Raw genomic sequence first — 19,743 nt, 5'->3', positions numbered from 1 at the left:
CGGGGCGCGCGCGCGCGGGGCCGGTCCCGCCGCCCGCCGTGAGGGGGAGCGGAATCTCCCGCCATTTTTCAACCGTCCCGCCCGGGGCCCCCGCCGGGCCCCCGCCATGGCGCCGCTGCTCGGCCGCAAGCCCTTCCCGCTGGCCAAGCCGCTGCCGCCGGGGGAGCCCGGCGAGCGGTTCGTCATCCCGCACACGCAGGAGGCCTTCCGCACCCGCGAGTATCCGCCCGCACCGGGGGCGCGCCGGGGAGGGCTGGGGGGGCCGGGGCGGGTCCCGGGGCCGAACAAAGAGGCGACGGGGCCGGGCGGGCTCGGGGAGGAGAGCGGCGGGGTCGCTGTTCCCGGAGGAGCCCCGGGCCGGTTCCCGGCGGGCGAAGCGGGCCGGCAGCTGGGCCGGGCTGGGGCACTTCGGGAGCGGAGCTAATGGGGCTGGGGCCCGTCGGAGCGGGCTGGGAGAGCGGCTCTCGCACTCCTGGAGGGGGCGTGGGTATCGGCGGGCCCGTGGGCGAGGGGGCCGCTGGCACCGGGGGCTTCCACGGGCTTCAGTTTGTAGAGAATTAAACAGCGGCGGGAGCTCTCTCTGTGCTCAGCCCAGGCGAGAGTTTTTCTCCCGGGCTGCCTTTGCATGAAAAGCGCGTGTTTATTTATTTGCTTATTTATTTATTATCTTGGTCCCTGCGTGTGACAGCCCCCGAGAAGCGGCCGCGGTCAGGCGGGGACTGTCACGGAGCTGTCCGCGCCCCGCACACCGCGCTCCAGGAACCTGCCTTGCTGTTTGCGCTAAAACAATCAGGATCCGAGGAGCTGAGCGCCAAAGCGAGAGGGGAATGCCTGAATATAGAAACGTAGTTTGGAGATCATGCAGTGTGGAAGACGAAAGGGCTCCAGAACTTCTCCTGTGTTGGAGAGTGTCTTGTTTCTGCAGTGAGCAGAACAGGCAGGGAAAGCCTCTAGGAAGGATTAGGTGGCTTTTGAAGAGGAAAGCGCAGCCCAGAGTGCAGATAGGCGTTGCTAAGTGCATTTAGCCCAATAAAATGAGGTTGAGTGGAGTGTTGGAGACTTGCTTTTCAACTTGTATTTCGAATTAAAGCAATCAGTCCGTGACAACAACCTGCTCTTGTGGTGTGTGCAAACTGAAAGTAGCTCAGTCATGCACCTGAGCAGGCAGTTCTTTCTCTTGCCCTTTGAGGAGTGAGAAGTGATCAGAAAGGCAAGAGTTTAAGCCTAATTGCCACTTAAGCAAAATATGTGGCTTTAAGGTTCATCTGCTTTGTAGGAACAGCACAGGGGAGTTCTGGGACACCCTCTGAGAACACCAATCTGTTGGGTGGCTCTTGTGGATCTGTGGGTAGGTGGAGGACAAGTTTCTGCAGACACTTGGGTGGTATTAAAATTAAGGAAAAAAGGGATGGTTTCTCATCCTGAGAGGGGAGGGTGTTAGCTGCAGGATCAGAGGGAAAGAGGAAACCCATGCAGGCTCTGAGGTCCTAGAGAGATGCTCTTCTCTTGGAGAAGGTACTTCGTGGGGTGCTGTGGGAGGCAGCATAGCACGTTCTAGAAAGTTCATCTTGTCAGGCAGACGTCATGAAGCTAAAAAGAGAAACCAAGCAATGTTGGGTTTCTGTCTTGCCTTGTTGACTGTGTATAATGTATGCTGGGCCAAAAGTGGAACAGAAAATTGCAAATGAGCCAGTAAGTTGGAGGGAGATGTTGCCTAAGGAAGGCTTGGAGGGTTTTTTTGGTCACTTCTGTTTATCCTGGATAGTGCAGAGGAGGAATGGCTCAGGAGGGTGGGAAGGGCCTACTGAGGCCATGCCAGGAGGTACCTGAGTCTTCACCTGGTGTCGTTTATGCCAAGGCCTGCCAGAATAGTCTCTCCTGGACTTTTTCCACCTGGAAGGCTATTGGTCAGCTCTTCCCCTAAAGGCTGTGCAGGTTCTTGTACTGCACAGCTACCAGTGAGGTGTTTGAAAGACATTTGAAGTTCGTTCTTAAGGCTTTTTTTGTGTGTTTAAGGATTTGCAGCTGTAGATTGGGTAACACAAAAAGCAGAGATTGGGGTGCAGGGCATGAGAAGAGGCATCTGCCCCGTGGGAAGATGTTCTGGAAGTGTCTGGCAGCAGTGGGAGGGGGATAAGCTGCTCAGCAGAGCTCAGGTGTTTATTTGGGTCTGGTTTTCCTTGGTAGCTTTATGTGGCTCCCTTTGACTGCCAAATCCCGTGCAAACCTTTTAAGAGAGGCCCTGCTGTGTCGAGCCCTTTGCATCCTGGCAAAGCCTCAGGCTTCTGGTGTGTGCCTGGGAGTGAACCCTGCTAATGGTGTGGGTGTGGGGATGGAGGGGGAGGATCTCTGGTCAGCCAGAGAGAGACTTGTCCTTGCAGGAGCTCAGTGGGATCTGCTCTGAGATACCTGAGGTGTCAGGAGAATGCTTTGCACGTGTCATGGTCCTGTCACCTTTGCAGCTGGTGCTGAGCATTTGCCATCTCCCCAATACCCAGTGTGTGCCCTGCTGAGCAGGTCAGCTCTGCTGTGGGCACGTGGGATCCTGGCCTGGATCAGGAATAGTGTGGCCAGCAGGCCCAGGGCAGTGACCCTTCCCCTGGACTCTGGTTGGTGAGGCCACACCTTGAGTGTTGTGTTCAGTTCTGGGCCCCTCAGTTGAGGAAAGAGATTGAGGGGCTGGAGAAGGGACTGGATGTGGCACTGAGTGTCCTCTTAAACACCTCCAGGGACAGAGAATCCAACATGTCTTGATCCAACCCTACTGTGATCACCAGCCCAGGGCACAGAGTGCCCTGGGCTGGTGATCACAGTGGGGTTGGATCAAGGGATGGACTTGATGATCTCAGAGGTCTCTTCCAACCCAACTGAGAAGAGCAACGAGGCTGGAGAAGTGACTGGAGCACAAGTGCTGTGGGGAGAGGCTGAGGGAGCTGGGGGTGTTTAGCCTGGAGAAGAGGAGGCTCAGAGGTGACCTCAGCACTGTCTGGAACTGCCTGAAGGGGTAAGATTTGGCCAGAGGGCTCAGATCTTGGTGGGGTGATGACTGCTCAGATTGCTGTTCATCTGCAGAAGAGCAGGAGACTCCACAAGCAGGGCAGGCTGGGGAAGCACTGAATTTCTCCTTGATTTTACAAGCTGCTCCAGGAGGAGGGAGCACTGTGACACTGGCTCTCTTCCTGGCTAATATTCTTGTGTATCACCAGTTTTGTTTCCTGTACATCAAAACCCACAGTGCAGCTGCTGTACCTTGTCCTTTACCTTGGGGCTGTGAGGAAACAGCCAAGAAAATTGGCTTTGTTGGAGTTCTAACTTGGCTGCCTAATCTTAAAAAAGAAAAAAAAATGGGTTGCTTGCACTAAAATGCTCTTGACAGACAACATGTCTGTGGGATACACCGAGTGCTTTGCTGTGGCTCTGCCTGAGCAGGAGTGTGGAGCAATCTGCCTGTTCCCACAAGACTTTGGGAATTGATGCTGGGGCAGCACTGGGAGAAGCTGTGGCTGTTCCCAGTGTGCCTTGTGCTCCCTGCTGGCTTTGCCCCTGGAGAGCATGTGCAGGGGGGGCAAGAGGAGCTTTTCTTGCCTCTCCTGGGATTTCTCCATCAACTTCCCATGGGTGAGCATATGGTAACTTGAGCATGGGGCTGATGATTATGCCTGGGCATCTTCTGTCCATGATAAGGATGAAGAAGGTTCTCTCTGTTTACCCTGAGTGTTAATTACTGCTCAGGTGGAGCAGGCAGAGCTCCCAGCAGAGTGGCTAATGCTGGGCATTCCTAATGCCAGTGACTCACCTGGGCACCCACTAATCCTGAGCCCAGAATAACCTTGAGCTGTGACACAGCAGGGTCAGTACCTGAGAGGAGCCAACACCAGAGATGGAGGCACTTTGTATGGAGTGACAGGACAAGGGGGGTTGGATTCAAACTAGAAAATAGTAGGTTTAAGTTGGGGATTAGGCAGAAATTCTTTACTGTGAGGGTGGTGAGGCCCTGGCACAGGTTGGGCAGAGAAGCTGTGGCTGCCCCATCCCTGGAGGTTTTGAAGGGCAGGTTGGACAGGGCTCTGAGCAACCTGGCCTACCAGCAGGTTCCAACCCATGGCAGGAGGGCTGGAATTAGATGATTTTAAAGGTCCCTTCCAGCCCAAACCATTCCATGATTCCATGAAGCAGATGGTGAGAGAGATCCTCATGTTGTGCAAACACAGGAAGTTGCTCTTTTTGGGAACTAAAGGAAAAATGGCCTTTCTGGGGATTTCAGCTTCAAAGCTTTTGGGCTGTTTTTTCCGCAAAAGATTGGGAGTGCTGGGTAGATTCCAATTTGCATCTGGTGTTGGTGATGCCACCCTAAGGCACTGGCAGTGCCACAGCAGTTACTGTCAGGCATTAGCAGTCCCTGCTGTGGCTCCTGTGTGTGCCTGTGATACTGTTTGTGCTGTTTTCCAAGGAATAAAGCTGAAAAGTAAGTTAGCAATACCCCAAAGTGTTGAGCCACGTGTGCTCCAGCTGAGCTCTCAGTGGCACCTCCAGCGTGCCAGGGCTGAGCAGGATTGCACAAAGCACCAGCACACCAGACATACCACAGCATCCTCATGGTAGGCACGGGGCCAGGCTGTGCCAAGGCTCTCCAGCAGCAGGGCTTTCACTGAGTTTGTCTGTTTGTGCTGCTGTGACTCTGCTCTCCACTGCATAAATCCTGTTTTCCTGAGCTGCCCCTCGTACAGAGAGTACGAGGCGCGTCTAGAGAGGTACAGCGAGCGGATCTGGACGTGCAAGAGCACGGGCAGCAGCCAACTGACACACAAGGAGGCCTGGGAGGAGGAGCAGGAGGTTGCTGAGCTGTAAGTACCAGTGGGGACGTGGGTTTGTGTCTGTGCTCAGGTTTTGGGGCAGAAGAGTGGGCTTGGGAATGCTCTGTGACTGCTGGTTCGTGAGAAGAATCCGGGGATTCCGGAACTGAAAGCAAATTTAAGTCCAAATTTGATGCCATCACTAATGCAGTTGAGTAATTTACTTACTTTGTGCTGTGTCTTGGTATTACTTGAACCAAAATAATTCAGCATATGGCACTTGGCATGTTTTAAAGGCCCTTGTGTGAGAACCCTGACCCTTGTGTGAGAACCCTGACCCTTGTGTGAGAACCCTGACCCTTGTGTGAGAACCCTGACCCTTGTGTGAGAACCCTGACCCTTGTGTGAGAACCCTGACCCTTGTGTGAGAACCCTGACCCTTGTGTGAGAACCCTGACCCTTGTGTGAGAACCCTGACCCTTGTGTGAGAACCCTGACCCTTGTGTGAGAACCCTGACCCTTGTGTGAGAACCCTGACCCTTGTGTGAGAACCCTGACCCTTGTGTGAGAACCCTGACCCTTGTGTGAGAACCCTGAGCCTTGTGTGAGAACCCTGAGCCTTGTGTGAGAACCCTGAGCCTTGTGTGAGAACCCTGAGCCTTGTGTGAGAACCCTGACCTTATATAATAGGAATATTTCAGGGGGAAGGAAACTAAATCTTGAAGGATGCAAAGTAAAAGTACAATAAAAAGAGTCTGTTTCACATCAATCAGGTCCACACCTGTAATTATTTTTTCTGGATCAGCCCTGGAGTTGTATAAATTAAAAAAAAAAAGTTGCAGTGAGATTTTTGGGAAATCTGGACTGCTTGAAACAGCAAAGAACAAAGGGCAAGCAGTAAGAGCCCTTGCTCTGTGCAGACCCCCAGTGTTCTCTGAGCTCCCCCTCCAGCCCACAGGGATCCTTGGATGAACCAACACAGACAACTTCCTATGTGATAACCAAACTGTAGGAATTCTGCCTAACCAGTGATGTGTTTCTCCATTCTGTGAACTGATGGCCTGGACTGCTGGGATTTTTTTAGACTGGGGAGAGTGTCACCATTACCACCTAAGGGGCAAAATTTTCTGCTGCTTCTCTTCACGATTGTGATTCATTGGCAAAGAGTTCACAGCCTTTGCCTGAGGAGAAATTCGCCATCATTTGTGGTTAATCACAGCTTTAAAGTCAACAAATAAGAAAACTATTTGCTAATAGTCCTAATTTCTGTGAAGGTTGACACATTCCTGCCTTCAGGCTTTGCTTCCTGATGCTTTTGTTTGAGAGGAGGGTGCAGAGCAGCTCCATAAATTTATAATCCTGAGTCAAACCCACTGGTCTAGTGCTGCTTCCTTTTGGTTATCCATGTTGAACTGATTGGTTGGCCACTTCTGAAAACATTAAGAAATGTCTGAAATATAACTGGAAGATTTCTTGGTAACAAAGTCAGCTCTAGTTTCTCTAATTTGGGGGGAAAAAAGGACTCTGAAATGAGGTTTTGGTCTTGTCTCTTTGAAATGGGATGAAAAGCTTCCCAGGCAGTGTGGCAGCTTTAATACCTGACATGAGACTGGATAAAAAAGACCATTTAGGCAGTTTGCTCAGGGGATAAATTTGTTCATGGCAGTTGTAGCACTGCAAATACAGCTGAGGGTTCTCAGCCATGGATCCCTGAGTCTGGGAAGCTGAAAGTGTTTTGGAAAAATGGAGTATTTTGTTCCTGCTTACAGTAACTTGAAACAGGCTTTACTTTTTAGCCACAAGGCTTTTATGCAACATATTTCTTAGTGCCCCTGCCAGCCAACTGACCTTGCCTTTCAGAAAGGAAATTGGTGAAGTAAATTTGTCACAGTCTTTGAATGAACAAGTTGAAAGATCATGACATGGTCAAACACACAAGATATTTTTCTCTGGAAAGATAATTTGATGATCTAAACCTTTTTAGTGTGTTGGCAGAGAAAAATTCTAAATCTTCATCAGCAGCATGGTATTGGAAGCAAACATTTTAAAGTAACAAGTCCCAGTATAATTACATGGTCTTGTTACATATTTAGTGTCTAATAGAGGGGCAGTAATAACCACCATGAAAGGGTTCCTGCTCCCTGCTGCTCTTCCTGAGTGTTTATGGCATTCCCTCAGGGAAGAACCTGGACAATTTGGGTTGTCATGCCAGCTAACACCTGGAGGGAGGGAAGGAGGGCAGCAAAAAGCCCTTGGGTGTTTGCATGCCAATGGAGCATCTGCCTCCAACATTGCCCTGGCTGTTGACATTCCTGGAATTGGGAAATGGGTGGCCACGGTTGCATTTGGGCTTTTATTACCTGAATAATGTAAACTTCCCGTGTGCTTGCTCAGCTTGAAGGAGGAGTTCCCCATCTGGTATGAGAAGCAGGTCCTGGAAATTGTCCACCACAACACAGTGTCTTTGGAAAAACTGGTGGATGCAGCTTGGCTGGAGATCATGACCAAATTCGCAGTGGGAGAGGAGTGTGACTTTGAGGTAAGGAGCTGTTGGCCCTTCTGTCCCATTCCTCTGACAGGGCTAATTGCAGGGAGCTGAAGGCAGGAGGTGGGAAGAGCATGTTGGCCACTCACACTATCAGAAGGATGGGGAGAGTGACTTTCCTATGGAATTCCAGTGACAGCACCTGCTTTTGGATGGAAAATGGTTCCTTAAACAGGAGCATGTGAATATCCCATATTTCTAGTGGAAACTGGATGATCTTTAAGGTGCCTCCAACCCAAACCATTCCAAGATCTTGGGATAGTGGCAGGAGTAAAATACTGTGTTTGTGCACAGATGTAACTGTGATACTGCTTAAATGTGTGATGGTCTGTGTATATACTGAGGTATAAATAAATAACTTAAAAGAAGTAAAAAATTATCATCTGCCATAATACTTTCACCTGATACATTCCCAGAAGGAACAGTAGTCTTTAAATGAATGTGGCTTGAAGTCAACAGCTTAAAAATCTCAAGAAAGGCTCTAATGATTAGAAAATTCCTTCCAAAACAGATTTATTTTTTTCCACTTAGTGCTGGAGCCCATCAGCTCACATGTCTCACTCAGGTCCAGTTCTCACCAGTATTTTTTCCATGCAGGTTGGAAAGGAGAAAATGTTGCCTGTGAAAGTTGTGAAGATACATCCCCTGGAGAAAGTTGATGAAGAGGCCTCAGAAAAGAAATCTGATGGAGCCTGTGATTCCCCATCCAGTGACAAGGAGAATTCCAGCCAGGCAGCCCAGGACAACCAGAAGGAAGCAATCCTGAAGGAGGATGACAGCAGGAGGGAAAGCATGAGTGAGTAGTGAGGCAGCATGGCAGTGGGTATTGGAGTGTCTGCACATCTCAGGCCTGTGCTGTGAGTGTTTAAATAGTGCTGAGTGATTAAATCCTGAAATTGGCCTTGTTAGGGGTGAATTTTGGGGGGTATTAGTTGGCTTTCAGCTGTTCTTGCCTATTTTAAAGCAGTAAAGGTGCTGTCCTTCTAAGGTTTAATTTGTTGCTGGTGCTTTTACATTCTGAGTTTTCATAGAACACAGGTTCATAGTAATTATTGAATTATCATATTATTAAAATTATTGAATGAAATTATTGAGTGTGTTAAAATAATTATGTTCTGGTTACACAGCAGACTGCAGAAGCAGGAAAGTGCTGTCAGTTGGTGGGTTCCAGTGCTGGACTACACCCAGTGAGGCAGGATATGGAGTCTGGGGTTTCCCAGCCACACTAACCTGGACTTTTTCCTCTCTAATCATGATCAAACTTGACCCCTGGTGATGTGAGTTGAGGTCACTACACCAGAGTGAGTGTTTGGGAGCAGTACCAGGCTCTGTAACTGTGATCTGAGAGCTGTGCCTGCCTGTTCACACGAGGGGGCAGAGTGAACCTTGGCTGTTCTTCCAATTCTTGTGTCAAACTGGCTGGTTTTCTTGGAGGAGAAAAGGGCCAAAGAGAGTTTCAGTCTTTTAGGGAGAGAACTCTGGAAAATCTGCAGAAGTGAGAGGGAAGGCCAGATTGTCCTGAAAATGGATGGTGAACTGCTGCTGAAGCTTCAGTGCTCTGTTTTGTGACACGGAAATATACTGACTGTGAACTGGTTGCCCAGAGAAGCTGTGGCTGCTCCATCCCTGGAAGTGTCCAAGGCCAGGCTGGATGGGGTTGGAGCAACCTGGGCTAGTGGAAGGTGTCTCCCCTTTGTGAATTTTATAGACATTTTCTCTCTTTGCATAGGTGGTTGCTAAGCTGTCTGCAGAGAGATGGGTTTAAACACAGATGATTCTTTAGGGCCTCCATTCTGAGAGTTCTTTAGGATATTCTAAAACCTCCTTTGGAATATCTTCCTGATGCTCTAGTTTAACCAAACACTGTACATACAGATAGTGAGGGGTAGGGTGCCTGGACCAGTGGTGGTCTGGATTCTTCAATCTTTTGGGGTTTAGCTCTGATGTTAACTCTGTCTCCCTTTGCTTTATCAGATGATCGAGCCCGTAGGTCCCCTCGGAAGCTTCCCACTTCTTTGAAGAAGGAGGAGAGGAAGTGGGTTCCACCTAAATTCCTGCCACACAAATACGATGTGAAACTGAAAAATGAAGATAAGGTGAGTTGTCTTCGTGAGTACTTTCTGTTATGTAACATGAATATGCAAATTATTTAATCCTTATCAGTGATTATACAGCACAATGCAGCACTTTCTACTGGAGCCATGGCACTGGAAGCAGGATAGTTGCCTGTAAGGCAGACCAGCTTGGCTGATTTTATCTATAACTGGGTTTTGTGCATGGAAACAACCTGGCACCACACACTGAGTCACAGGGCTGTAGAGTGTGGGTGCTGTTAAGTGGTTCCTCTCTGGTCAGGCAGTTGATGGAACCAGTTAAATCCTGAGTGGCAGTTGCTGCTCTTGTTCTGAGCTGCTCCAAGTCAGAGGTAGCAGTGCTTTGGGAAGCTCTGGGTAGCTGCAGCACCTCTCTGTGCTTTTTGTCAGCTCTCTGCTAATTTGACAAGAGAGGCAGTGCTGATGTCAGTTTAATGAGCACCATGTGGAGAGGTGTCCTTCTGGTCTCAGGAAAAAAATCAGAACAAAGTAAACAGAAATATGTAAAAGCTTTTAAGTCAGTAGCAGGCACAAGCTGAGGAAGGTCAGAGAGAAAGCAGGGCTTTGGTAAGAAATCTGCAGCATAAGCTCATGTTTCTTGCTGTTCTGGCTGACTGATTCTCCTGCCAATCTGTGCATCTGAGTTCTGCAGGTTCTGTTTGATTTGAGTCTTTCCAAGAGAGCTTTGAACGAGCAAAGAGTTCATGGACACGAAGCAGTGCAATGGTCCTGGCTCCATTGAGCTGTATGATCTGTGTTTATAATGTGATTAGAAGCTAATCATTAACAACCTGTGTTTATCTCCAAGATCATCAGCAACGTTCCAGCAGACAGCTTGGTCCGTACAGAGCGTCCTCCCAACAAGGAGATCCTGAGGTACTTCATCCGGCACAACGCGCTCCGCGCTGGCACCTGCGAGAACGCCCCGTGGGTCGTGGAGGATGAGCTGGTGAAGAAATACTCTCTGCCCAGTAAATTTAGTGACTTCTTGCTTGACCCACATAAGGTAAGGATTCCTAAAAGTGCCTCCATTTGTTTCATGCCCGTTCCACACCCTTTGTCTTGGCAGGAGGCTGTGCTGGATGGGTTTTACAATCCCAGAATCATTAGGATTGGAAAAGCCTCCTAAGATCATTGAGTCAAACCATTCCTCCTGCACTGCCAAAGTCACCATTAAACCATGTCCCCAAGTGCCACGTGTGCATGTCCTTTAAATGCTTCCAGAGAGAAACAGTGCAAGAAACCCCACTCTTTTGAAGGCTGACCCTGAGATGTGACACAGCTTGAATCCATCTTTGAGTGTAGAAAGCACTGTTTTGTTCATTTAGCAAACTCACTTCTTCGTGGACTCTGTCAAGTGTTGTTCTAAAACTAGAAGAGAAGTATTTGCTCAGGACAAGAGGGAATGGCTTCAAATTCACAAAGAGTAGGTTTCGATTGGATTTTGAGAAAAAAAATCTGTAGTGCAAGGATGGTGAGGCCCTGGCACAGGTTGGGCAGAGAAGCTGAGGCTGCCCCATCCCTGGAAGTGTCCGGCGCCAGGTTGGATGGCACTTGGAGCAACCTGGGCTGGGAAGGTGTCCCTGCCCGTGGCAGGGAGTGGAACAAGATGAGCATTAAGGTCCTTTCCAACTCAGGCCATTCTGTGGCTCTGTGATTCTGTAATTGCTGAAGCCTGTTACCCTTAATGCACTGAGCAATTACATTGGAAAATACATTAAAAATAGGGGCAAAAAACCAGACAGAAAGATCTAGATAATCTTTATTTACCTTTTGATATTAATATGAAATTATTCTGTTGTTTAATTTTAGTATATGACTCTCAACCCCTCAACTAAGAGGAAAAGCTCTCGATCACCTGACAGGAAGCTTTCTAAGAAATCCAAAACAGATGGATCATCCCTGGGGCAGCCACTGAGCCCAACCCTGTGGTGCCACGTGCATTTGGAGAAATCTATAATTGGCTCTCCACTGAAGGTGAAAAACTCCAAGAATTCAAAAAGTCCTAAAGAGGAGCTGGAAGAGGTGATGAAAATCGTATCCCCTGCTAAACTTGGCTCTAATTTTCACATTCCAAAGAGGAGTCGATTGGGAAAGGGCAACAACAAATCCTTGGACAAAAAGCAAAGAGGCAAAAGGGTTCTAAATGGGCAGAAGTCGTCAGGGAAAGCCAAGTCTCCCAGGAAAGGCTTGAAGACCCCCAAGATGAAAATGAAACAAATGACACTGCTTGACATGGCTAAAGGTACCACTAAGGTGTCCAGGACTCCCAGGAATTCTGGAGGTACCCCTGGATCTTCCAGGAAACCCCAGAAGCACCTGCCTCCTGCAGCTCTCCATCTCATTGCCTATTACAAAGAGAACAAAGACCGGGAAGACAAAAAAAGTGCTCTCTCCTGCATCATCTCCAAAACGGCTCGGCTGCTCTCCAGCGAGGACCGTGCCCGTCTCCCCGAGGACCTGCGGGGCTTGGTGCAGAAACGCTACGAGCTCCTGGAGCACAGGAAGAGATGGGCCACCATGACTGAGGAGCAGCGCAAGGAGTACATGAAGAAGAAGAGGGAGAAGCTGAAAGAGAAACTGAAGGAGAGGGCAAAGGAGCGAAAGGAGAAGGAGATGAAGGAAAAACTGGAAAAACAGAAGAGATTTGAGGACCAAGATCTGAAAGGCAAGGCATTGCCTACTTTCAAACTGGTTGATACTCCAGAAGGACTTCCTAACACGCTCTTTGGGGATGTAGCCATGGTGGTGGAGTTCCTGAGCTGTTACTCAGGGTTATTGATGCCGGATGCTCAGTACCCCATCACGGCTGTGTCCCTCATGGAAGCGCTTTGTGCAGAAAAGGGAGGCTTCCTGTACTTGAACCGAGTACTGGTCATTCTCTTGCAGACCCTGCTGCAGGATGAAATTGCAGAGGATTATGCTGAGCTGGGAATGAAGCTCTCTGAGATCCCACTCACTCTCCACTCTGCTTCCGAGCTGGTTCGCCTGTGCCTGCGCAAGTCAGATGTGCAAGAGGAGAGTGAGGTCTCGGATAACGTAGACGAGAGCAAGGATTCGGCAGCTTTTGATGATAATGAAGTACAGGATGAGTTTTTGGAGAAACTGGAGACGTCGGAGTTCTTTGAGTTGACTCCTGAGGAGAAGTTGCGGATCCTTGGAGCGCTGTGCCACCGGATCCTGATGACCTACTCGGTGCAGGACCACGTGGAGGCCAAGCAACAGGCGTCAGCCGAGCTGTGGAAGGAGCGCCTGGCTGTCCTCAAGGAGGAGAACGACAAGAAGAGAGCAGAGAAACAGAAGAGAAAAGAAATGGTAGCCAAGAACAAGGAGAATGGGAAGGATGAGCATATGATGGGAAGAAATGAGAAGAAAAAAGAGATGATGAAGATGGAGCACCGTGTGGAAATGGAAGCTGATATGGTCAGTGCTGTGAAGAGCAGGCGCCTTCTTGCCATCCAAGCCAAGAAAGAGAGGGAACAACAGGAAATACAGATGAGAGGTAAGAAAATTACCAAGAGAGTGTGTTGTGGAATAACTTGATGGCCTTTTTTCAGAAACATTGTCTGGTTTTACAGGATTTGCCCAGTTCAGCCCAGTTCTTCCTTGTGCCTTGACTTCTTAATTCTTGATTTTTTTTTTCTAGAATGATGGGTTGAAAGTAAGACAAAGAGTGGATGGTTGTGCTAAAAGGCTATTAACTGAAATCCTCAGTAAATTAATTTTTTTTTTTACCCCCATAGTGTAACAAAATGAAAGACAATATTGGTGTCTGGATACAATATAGGAAAGCTAACACTGTTGCTAATTCCAACAGTGAGGATGGAGAAGGAAGCAGAGGAAGAAAGAATCCGGAGACATAAAGCTGCAGCTGAGAAAACTTTCCAGGATGGAATTGCCAAGGCCAAGCTGGTGATGCGCAGGACCCCGGTGGGCACCGACCGGAACCATAACAGGTGGGAAAGGAAAGGACCCTGAGCTGGCAGTGCTGCCCTGGCTGAGGGGCTGTGTCAGAAGGGATGGATAGGGAGGGTGTGTGGAATTGTGGAGAAGAGAGAAGGGTTTGTGTGTATGGAGTGTAGTGGTTGGTTCCATGCCCAGCTTCCTGCGGCCTTCTCCTGGAGGTCAGGATCACTCTGCATCAGTGCTCCAGAACCTTGTTGCAGTCATCTTTTCTTTTTTTTCCCCTGTTTGTTGCACAGGAATGCTCTTACAATGGATTCTAATCCAAACTTTCCATGTTTCTCAGCTGTGCTATGATAGATGCATGTGCATTCTTGTTTTAGTGAGTGGAGCACACAGGGGCTCCTCCCCTCATTGTGAGTAAGTGTGTGTGTGAGCAGCCAGAAGAGGAGGCAGGTCCCTGTTAACACCCATGTTTCCTGCAGGTATTGGCTGTTTTCAGATGAGGTTCCTGGCTTGTTCATCGAGAAAGGCTGGGTACATGACAGTATAGACTACAGATTCAGCCTTCCCCACCAGAAAAAAGAAGATTCGAAGAAGGGCTACAGCCCTGGAGGTATGGTCACCATGCATCTCTGTAGGCAAAAACCCACGTGTGGGGAAGGAAACTTAACACTTGTGTGTGGAAATAGTTCTTGGGAGAGAAGAGCCTGCCATAATCTGACTCCAGCTGAGTTTCAGTCCTGGTTGTTTCTTGATTTTGGAACATCGCAGATGGGCATTGAGTCCATCTGCAGCAATTCTGCATGGGAGAGCTTAGGGAATTAGATCTGAGCCCTCACCTGATGGGATTGTCTTGGACAAGGGGAAGAGCAGGCATGAGTAGAGGAATGGAATAGGGCAAACCTACAGTGAGAACGTTCATCCAGGTGTAATGTAGCAGTGAGCAAATGCTTAAATGAGCAAAGGTTTAAATCCATGTCAGGCCATTGTCCGAGATGCTCAGAAATACAAACACATGCTCCTTATAACTCCTCCAGTTCTCAAAGTGCTTTGTCAGTGTACAGCTAAGAAGTGAAACTGGGGGGTTATATATTTGGAGTAGCAGGAATGCTCCTCAGAAATCCTCCTGAGCCTGTGCTGTTCTTTTGCAGAGAAGCGGAAGAGCTCAGGCAGCGACAGCCGAGGGAACAAACTGCCCCGCTCCGTGCCCACCACAGACCTGCCTGCTGAGACCACCACTCCCAAGCAGGGCCAGAACCTATGGTAACACACACTTTGGCAGCTTCAAAATACTCAGAAGTGCAGAGCTGAAGAAATCCAGGCAGATTTCTTTTGCTGGGCCCTGCCACAAAGCTGTTACTCTTTCAGTGCTGAGCAGTTGGGTTGGTTCAGCAGCTCCCCAGGCCTCTGTTGCTGATGTTATTACTGCCCTGCTAACAGGGCAGCCACTCTAAGAGCAAGTAAAACCTTTATTCAACCTAATCAATCAGCCTTGAGGCACTATAAATTAAGCTGGTAAGATGCTGCTTTGATATGTTGCTGTGTACTTACCAGTACTGGTAAGTGATACTTTAAAAAGAGCAGGGGAGCAGTGACCTGACTGTGTCAGGGGTTTTGTTTGTGGTTCATTTCAGCAGACCTGAGTTATGGCACATGGGGCACTTAAGCACAAGAAGTTTAAGTGTTCCTGGACATCTTTGGAGACAGGCCTATATCCTGCATGTACCTGTACTGTGTGAGACATGCAGAGCCATCCCCCAGCTCCTCATCACTATCTTCTTCACAGGCTTCCTAACACACTGGTGCTGTCCATTTGGTCTTCTATAGCACTATATCCTGGCCTTGATTTTTGTCCCTACTGATAGTAACAGCTTAGTAAAATTATTCTTCCATGTTGATAGCCTGTTATCCCTCTTGTGCTTCCCAATGCCAAGCAGTGTCTTCTAAGCAAATCCAGATCTCCTTTGAGCATGTTTGATTGTGACTTGATCCAGTAATTGGCCCTGCCAGTGGTCTTAAAGGAAATCTCCTGTGTTGAATGTCCTGTGTGGTAAGGAGTGCTCAGCAGTGTCCCCATGCCAGAAAACACTGGCTCAGCTTTACCTGTTAACTGCCTGTGGAGGACTCTGTGACAGTTACTTCTCAGGGTTATCTAAAAAATGCAAAGTACCTGTTCCTGCAGCTCCACTCTTAGCAGTGTCTGTTCCCCAGAGCTCTCCTCTGCTGACACACTGAGTGGGGTTACTTGATCTTTGATAAATAGAAGTTGAACTCAGCTCCAAAGAATAATTGCCAGTCAGAACCACTTTACCAAACATGTTCCTGCTCCCCCACTGGGAACTGTCAAAGAGGCTGAAATTTGTGTGTGTCTTAATTCATCTGAGCAATCAGCATTGGGTGCTGACTCTTGGTATTGTTCTAGCCCTGCTCTGTTATGGCAGCAGAGTTCTGTGCTTTCCTTCACTGCCACGTCCTGCCATCACCAATCCCCACCCTGCTCTCAGTCCAGGCCTTTGCACATCTTGTCACGTGGCCAGAATTCAGGCAGTTGGGCTTTCCTGCTGCACAGAGGGTTGTGGGGGACAGTGTGATCCACAGGGAAGTCCTCTGCTCTTCCTGACTGCCTCCAACATTGGATCTTCATTGAGCAGAGATGGCAAGGGGTGCTCTGGGAGAAGGACCAATTCTGTAAGGAAAACAGTACTTTACATTTAAAGTGCATATTGCTGACACTGAGGCAAATTGGATGGGTTAATTAACACAGAATTCCTCTAACTGGCAACTCCAGGCTGAACTTGAAAAAGCACAGTCAGGTTGGCAACTCCCAAGGATGTGCAGAGAGATATCAGAGTGGTAACAAAGGCAGGAATGGCACATGGAATAACCAGCCTCCCAGCCTGGAAGGAGCAGCTCTTGGAACCAGGTCCTGGACACACTCAGTGCTGAATTAGATTCTGTTACCACGAGCTGCTATCCACATAGTGGGTAGTGTTCTCCTTTTTATGAAAAAGAGAGCAACAGAAAGAATTAAGAAACTTCTTTAAAAGCTTAAAGGCAGCCAGAAGCCTAAAACACTCTGAAAGATCTGCCTTAGAGTTTCCATGCTGGATGATCAGAGCAAGTGCTGCCTCTTACCTTTGAGAAAAAGGTTTGAGGAACTTGGAAGCAAAACAGCAGCAAGAATAGTGAAACATTCTCAGTGTGGTTCACATCAGGGTAAGGAAGCTGTTAAAAGTAAGAAAGCCTTCTTAAAACCTGGATTGAGTCTAAGTGAAAGAAATGACAAGGATGCTGAACTGAAGTACAGACTAAGGGGTGAACAATTTTCATTTCCCTTGGGAAACAGCCTTGCTTCACCAGATCTGTTGTTACAGGGTTTGCCTTAGGAGAAGAGGGAAGATCTTCTCATCAGTGAATAATTGGCTAAGAAATATGAAATAAGTTGCAGAAATGCTCTAAATCTTTATGTTCAGCAGGGAGATGGAGAGTAATGCTAGAGGAGAATGTGGAGACCTCCTAAAGAAAGGATTTCTTTTGATACATTAAAAAGGGATCAGGAAATTAAACTAGCAAATGGCAGTTCTGAAATAGAGAGGAAATTGCTACAGCTGAGATGCACAACTCACTGCTTCCAGCTGCTGTGGACTGTGAATTGTACCTGTTCAAAGCACCAGCTGGACAAACTGCTGAGAGAGTTCACTCAGGAGTGGGAATCAGAAAGGTTCTTATCCAGGCACACAGGGAAGTCCTCAAACCAGCAGATGCTCCAGTCTGGAGGGGCAGGTACCTGCTCTGCCTTTTGGCCACTCAGATATCAGACACTGAGCTGGGTGGATTTTTTTTTTGGCCTTATTATTGTGCCACAGTGTCTTGAATTTCTGTCCTTTCTGGTCCCTGCTGGGAAGGACTCTGAGTGCTGACAGTCACCTGCTGGTGTTTTCTGAGAGTGCCTGTGTGCACTGTTGAGCCAGGCAGGGGCAGCTGAGAGGTGGAGGAGAGCACGTGAGCCAGGCCTGGGCCTTGAGCAGGGCCATGGGGGCAGCTTCTCAAAGGACACATAGCCCCTTCTAGTTCCCCCTCTGCTGTGCTGGCTGCCTTTCCCTGGCTGACAGGGCACCCAAAGGCCTGCCTGCAGCTAAACAATAACCTCCCTCAGCTGAAAGGCTTTTCCTTGAAGCTCTGGAACTGCAGAGAGCCTGTTTGCTAAGTACCTGTCTGACAGCTGCCACCACACAGGTAAGCTTTGACAAAGAGCCAAGTGACAGCCTGAGAGCTGTTGTTTCAGGGGGATAGCCAGGAACTAGGATTTCCCTCTGAGGAAATCCATACTCCTATTCCTGTATTTTTCTCTGGGGCTGTTGCTGTTGGTCTTTGCCATCTCAAGGACTCTCTTGAGCATAGATGGTTATGGAAGAGTCACCTCCTTGGCTGCCTTTTGCACTTTGTCCTTGAACACCCCACTGAAGTCCCTGGGTATTTACATGCCCTGTTTGGATACAAGGACTCTTCCAGCTCTAACTCATGATGTTGGCATGTGCATAGGAAGTTTCATTTCTTTGTGTTTTACTTGAAGTCCTTCTGTCTGTCTCTTCCTAGTGGTGTCTGATGTGGGATTGAGCAGCTCCACAGTGCACATAGAGCATCTTTAGCTTTACCCTTCTATGCTTTAGAGCAATGAGACTTTGGAATAAACACCAAATTTACTCTGAATATTGTATTTCACAGTCCTGCCCCTTTTCTCCTCGAGGATGGGAGTTGGTAGGACAGTGATAAAGGGAGAAATAGATTTCATACTTCTGCCAAGAGTTACTCAGTGTCTTGTGGAACTTTGTCCCCAAAAACAAGAGAGCCCAATATTCTGTCCTAAAAGTGCAGATGCCAAATCACTGTACAGAATCATAAACACCTGGTTACTTCTGTCTCCTCCAGACAGATGGACCAGTCCCATTCCTAACCTTGTGCATCACTGGCACATTTGCTGATGCCTATTAAAAAAATCTCCCTCTTTAAAGCCTCTGGGCACGTGGTCCCTGAAGAAATGTTTGTCCATACCCCCACAGAGCTCATGAGTTGTGTACATCCTGGTCTTCCCTGCAGGAGTCACAGGTCAGACTCAGCCTTTGCAGGCTGTTTTAGCATGCAGGAGACTTCTTGCTCATCCTGGTCAGAAAGCAGTTGAATTGTGGAACCAGTGGCATCTCTGCAGTGTAACTCCCCTTGTTCTTCATCTATTAGGAATTCAGCATGGTATGGCGGGTCCCCTCAGCAGACAATTTGAGTTAACCCTGAGTGGCTGCTGACAGACTCCATTCTCAAGCCTATACTCTGCAGATGGAGTTCCCCTGTTTCCACCAACCCTCCAGAGCAGGTACTGGTCCTGGACTCCTCTAGATGTTGTCCTCTCGATTTCTTCATTCCCTAGTCCAGGTTTTATACCTTTGTCCCTTGCAGCCTGAGAGCAGGGAGGAATATTCAGCCTGAGTGAATACTGGCAGCTCCTTTTGACTTGCTGCTTGTGCCATTTGTCCTGTCTGTTTTGTTTGCTGACCAGTCTGCTGGCTTTGCTGCCAGAAGGTCAGGACAGATCTAGGCTGTTCTTTAGGGATGTGGGAAGCCCTTAAACCAACTGGAGATCAGTTTGAAGACCTTCATCTGGTCTTGATTCACCCAAAGGCATCTCCCGTCCCTCTGGAATGTGTGATTAAACTCCATCAGGCCACATGAAGGGCACCAGCTGCCTTCCCTTCCCTCTTAGCAAGACTTCCTATTGCCTCTCTCATTTAAAATGCCTGCCCTGTCTTACCATGGCCGTGCTCCCAGCCTGGAGCTGGTTGAGCCCCAGCTGGAGGTGCAGGGAGTTCCTACAGGCAGTAAGGGAGTGCCTGGAGCTGGTTTGGGAACCAGGAGCTGTGGCTGCACAGAGCAGCAAAGTGCCACTAATCAGACTAACACAGATGCCTCTGATATGTTTATATTTGCACATTAGAGTTCAGGACATGGAGAGCAGTTCCTTCTCCCAGAAATACCACTTCTTATTCTCAGAGTGAATTGGGAAGACTCAAATACCTGTTGCAGATGTCCTTTCCCTGTCCATTTTCCTTTTCAGCAGGAAAAGGGCCAGGGCTTTCCTCTGGTATTCTTAAAAGGATGGGAGCTGCTTTCTGAGGCTGTCCAGCAGCCTGTGTTGTCTATTCCCAAAACACTGGAGAATCCAAGGGGCTTTTCCTTCCTACAGTGAGAAAACAGTGCAAGGAATCTCCTCCCTGATTTGCCACCATGAGGGAAAGCTGAGAAAACTCAGAAACGGTTGTCTTGGATATTTTTCCAGCTGGATCCTGTGGTGCATCACCAGCAATGTCTGATGTTGTTTCATCATGACCTTGGCAACATGCCTGGGAAATGCTGT

The 19,743-nt window shown here is 48.5% G+C and overlaps 1 protein-coding gene across 1 annotated transcript in view; it reads left to right on the top strand.

The window, feature by feature from the left end:
- Positions 1-19,743, top strand: part of BAZ1B (bromodomain adjacent to zinc finger domain 1B) — a 35,541-nt gene continuing 15,798 nt past the window's right edge. Inside the window, exons 1-10 of the mRNA XM_071574877.1 lie at positions 1-219; positions 4,728-4,844; positions 7,188-7,332; positions 7,936-8,134; positions 9,313-9,434; positions 10,240-10,437; positions 11,244-12,933; positions 13,249-13,387; positions 13,820-13,950; positions 14,489-14,600. Coding sequence (XP_071430978.1) covers positions 107-219; positions 4,728-4,844; positions 7,188-7,332; positions 7,936-8,134; positions 9,313-9,434; positions 10,240-10,437; positions 11,244-12,933; positions 13,249-13,387; positions 13,820-13,950; positions 14,489-14,600 — 2,966 coding nt within the window. The 5' untranslated portion in view covers positions 1-106. The remainder of the gene's footprint in view (positions 220-4,727; positions 4,845-7,187; positions 7,333-7,935; positions 8,135-9,312; positions 9,435-10,239; positions 10,438-11,243; positions 12,934-13,248; positions 13,388-13,819; positions 13,951-14,488; positions 14,601-19,743) is intronic.

The sequence above is a fragment of the Pithys albifrons genome, chromosome 21, assembly GCF_047495875.1.
Source record: "Pithys albifrons albifrons isolate INPA30051 chromosome 21, PitAlb_v1, whole genome shotgun sequence".
Classification (NCBI taxonomy): Eukaryota; Metazoa; Chordata; class Aves; order Passeriformes; family Thamnophilidae; genus Pithys; species Pithys albifrons.
Note: the sequence above shows the minus strand (reverse complement) of the source record. Positions and strands in the feature narration are given on the sequence as shown.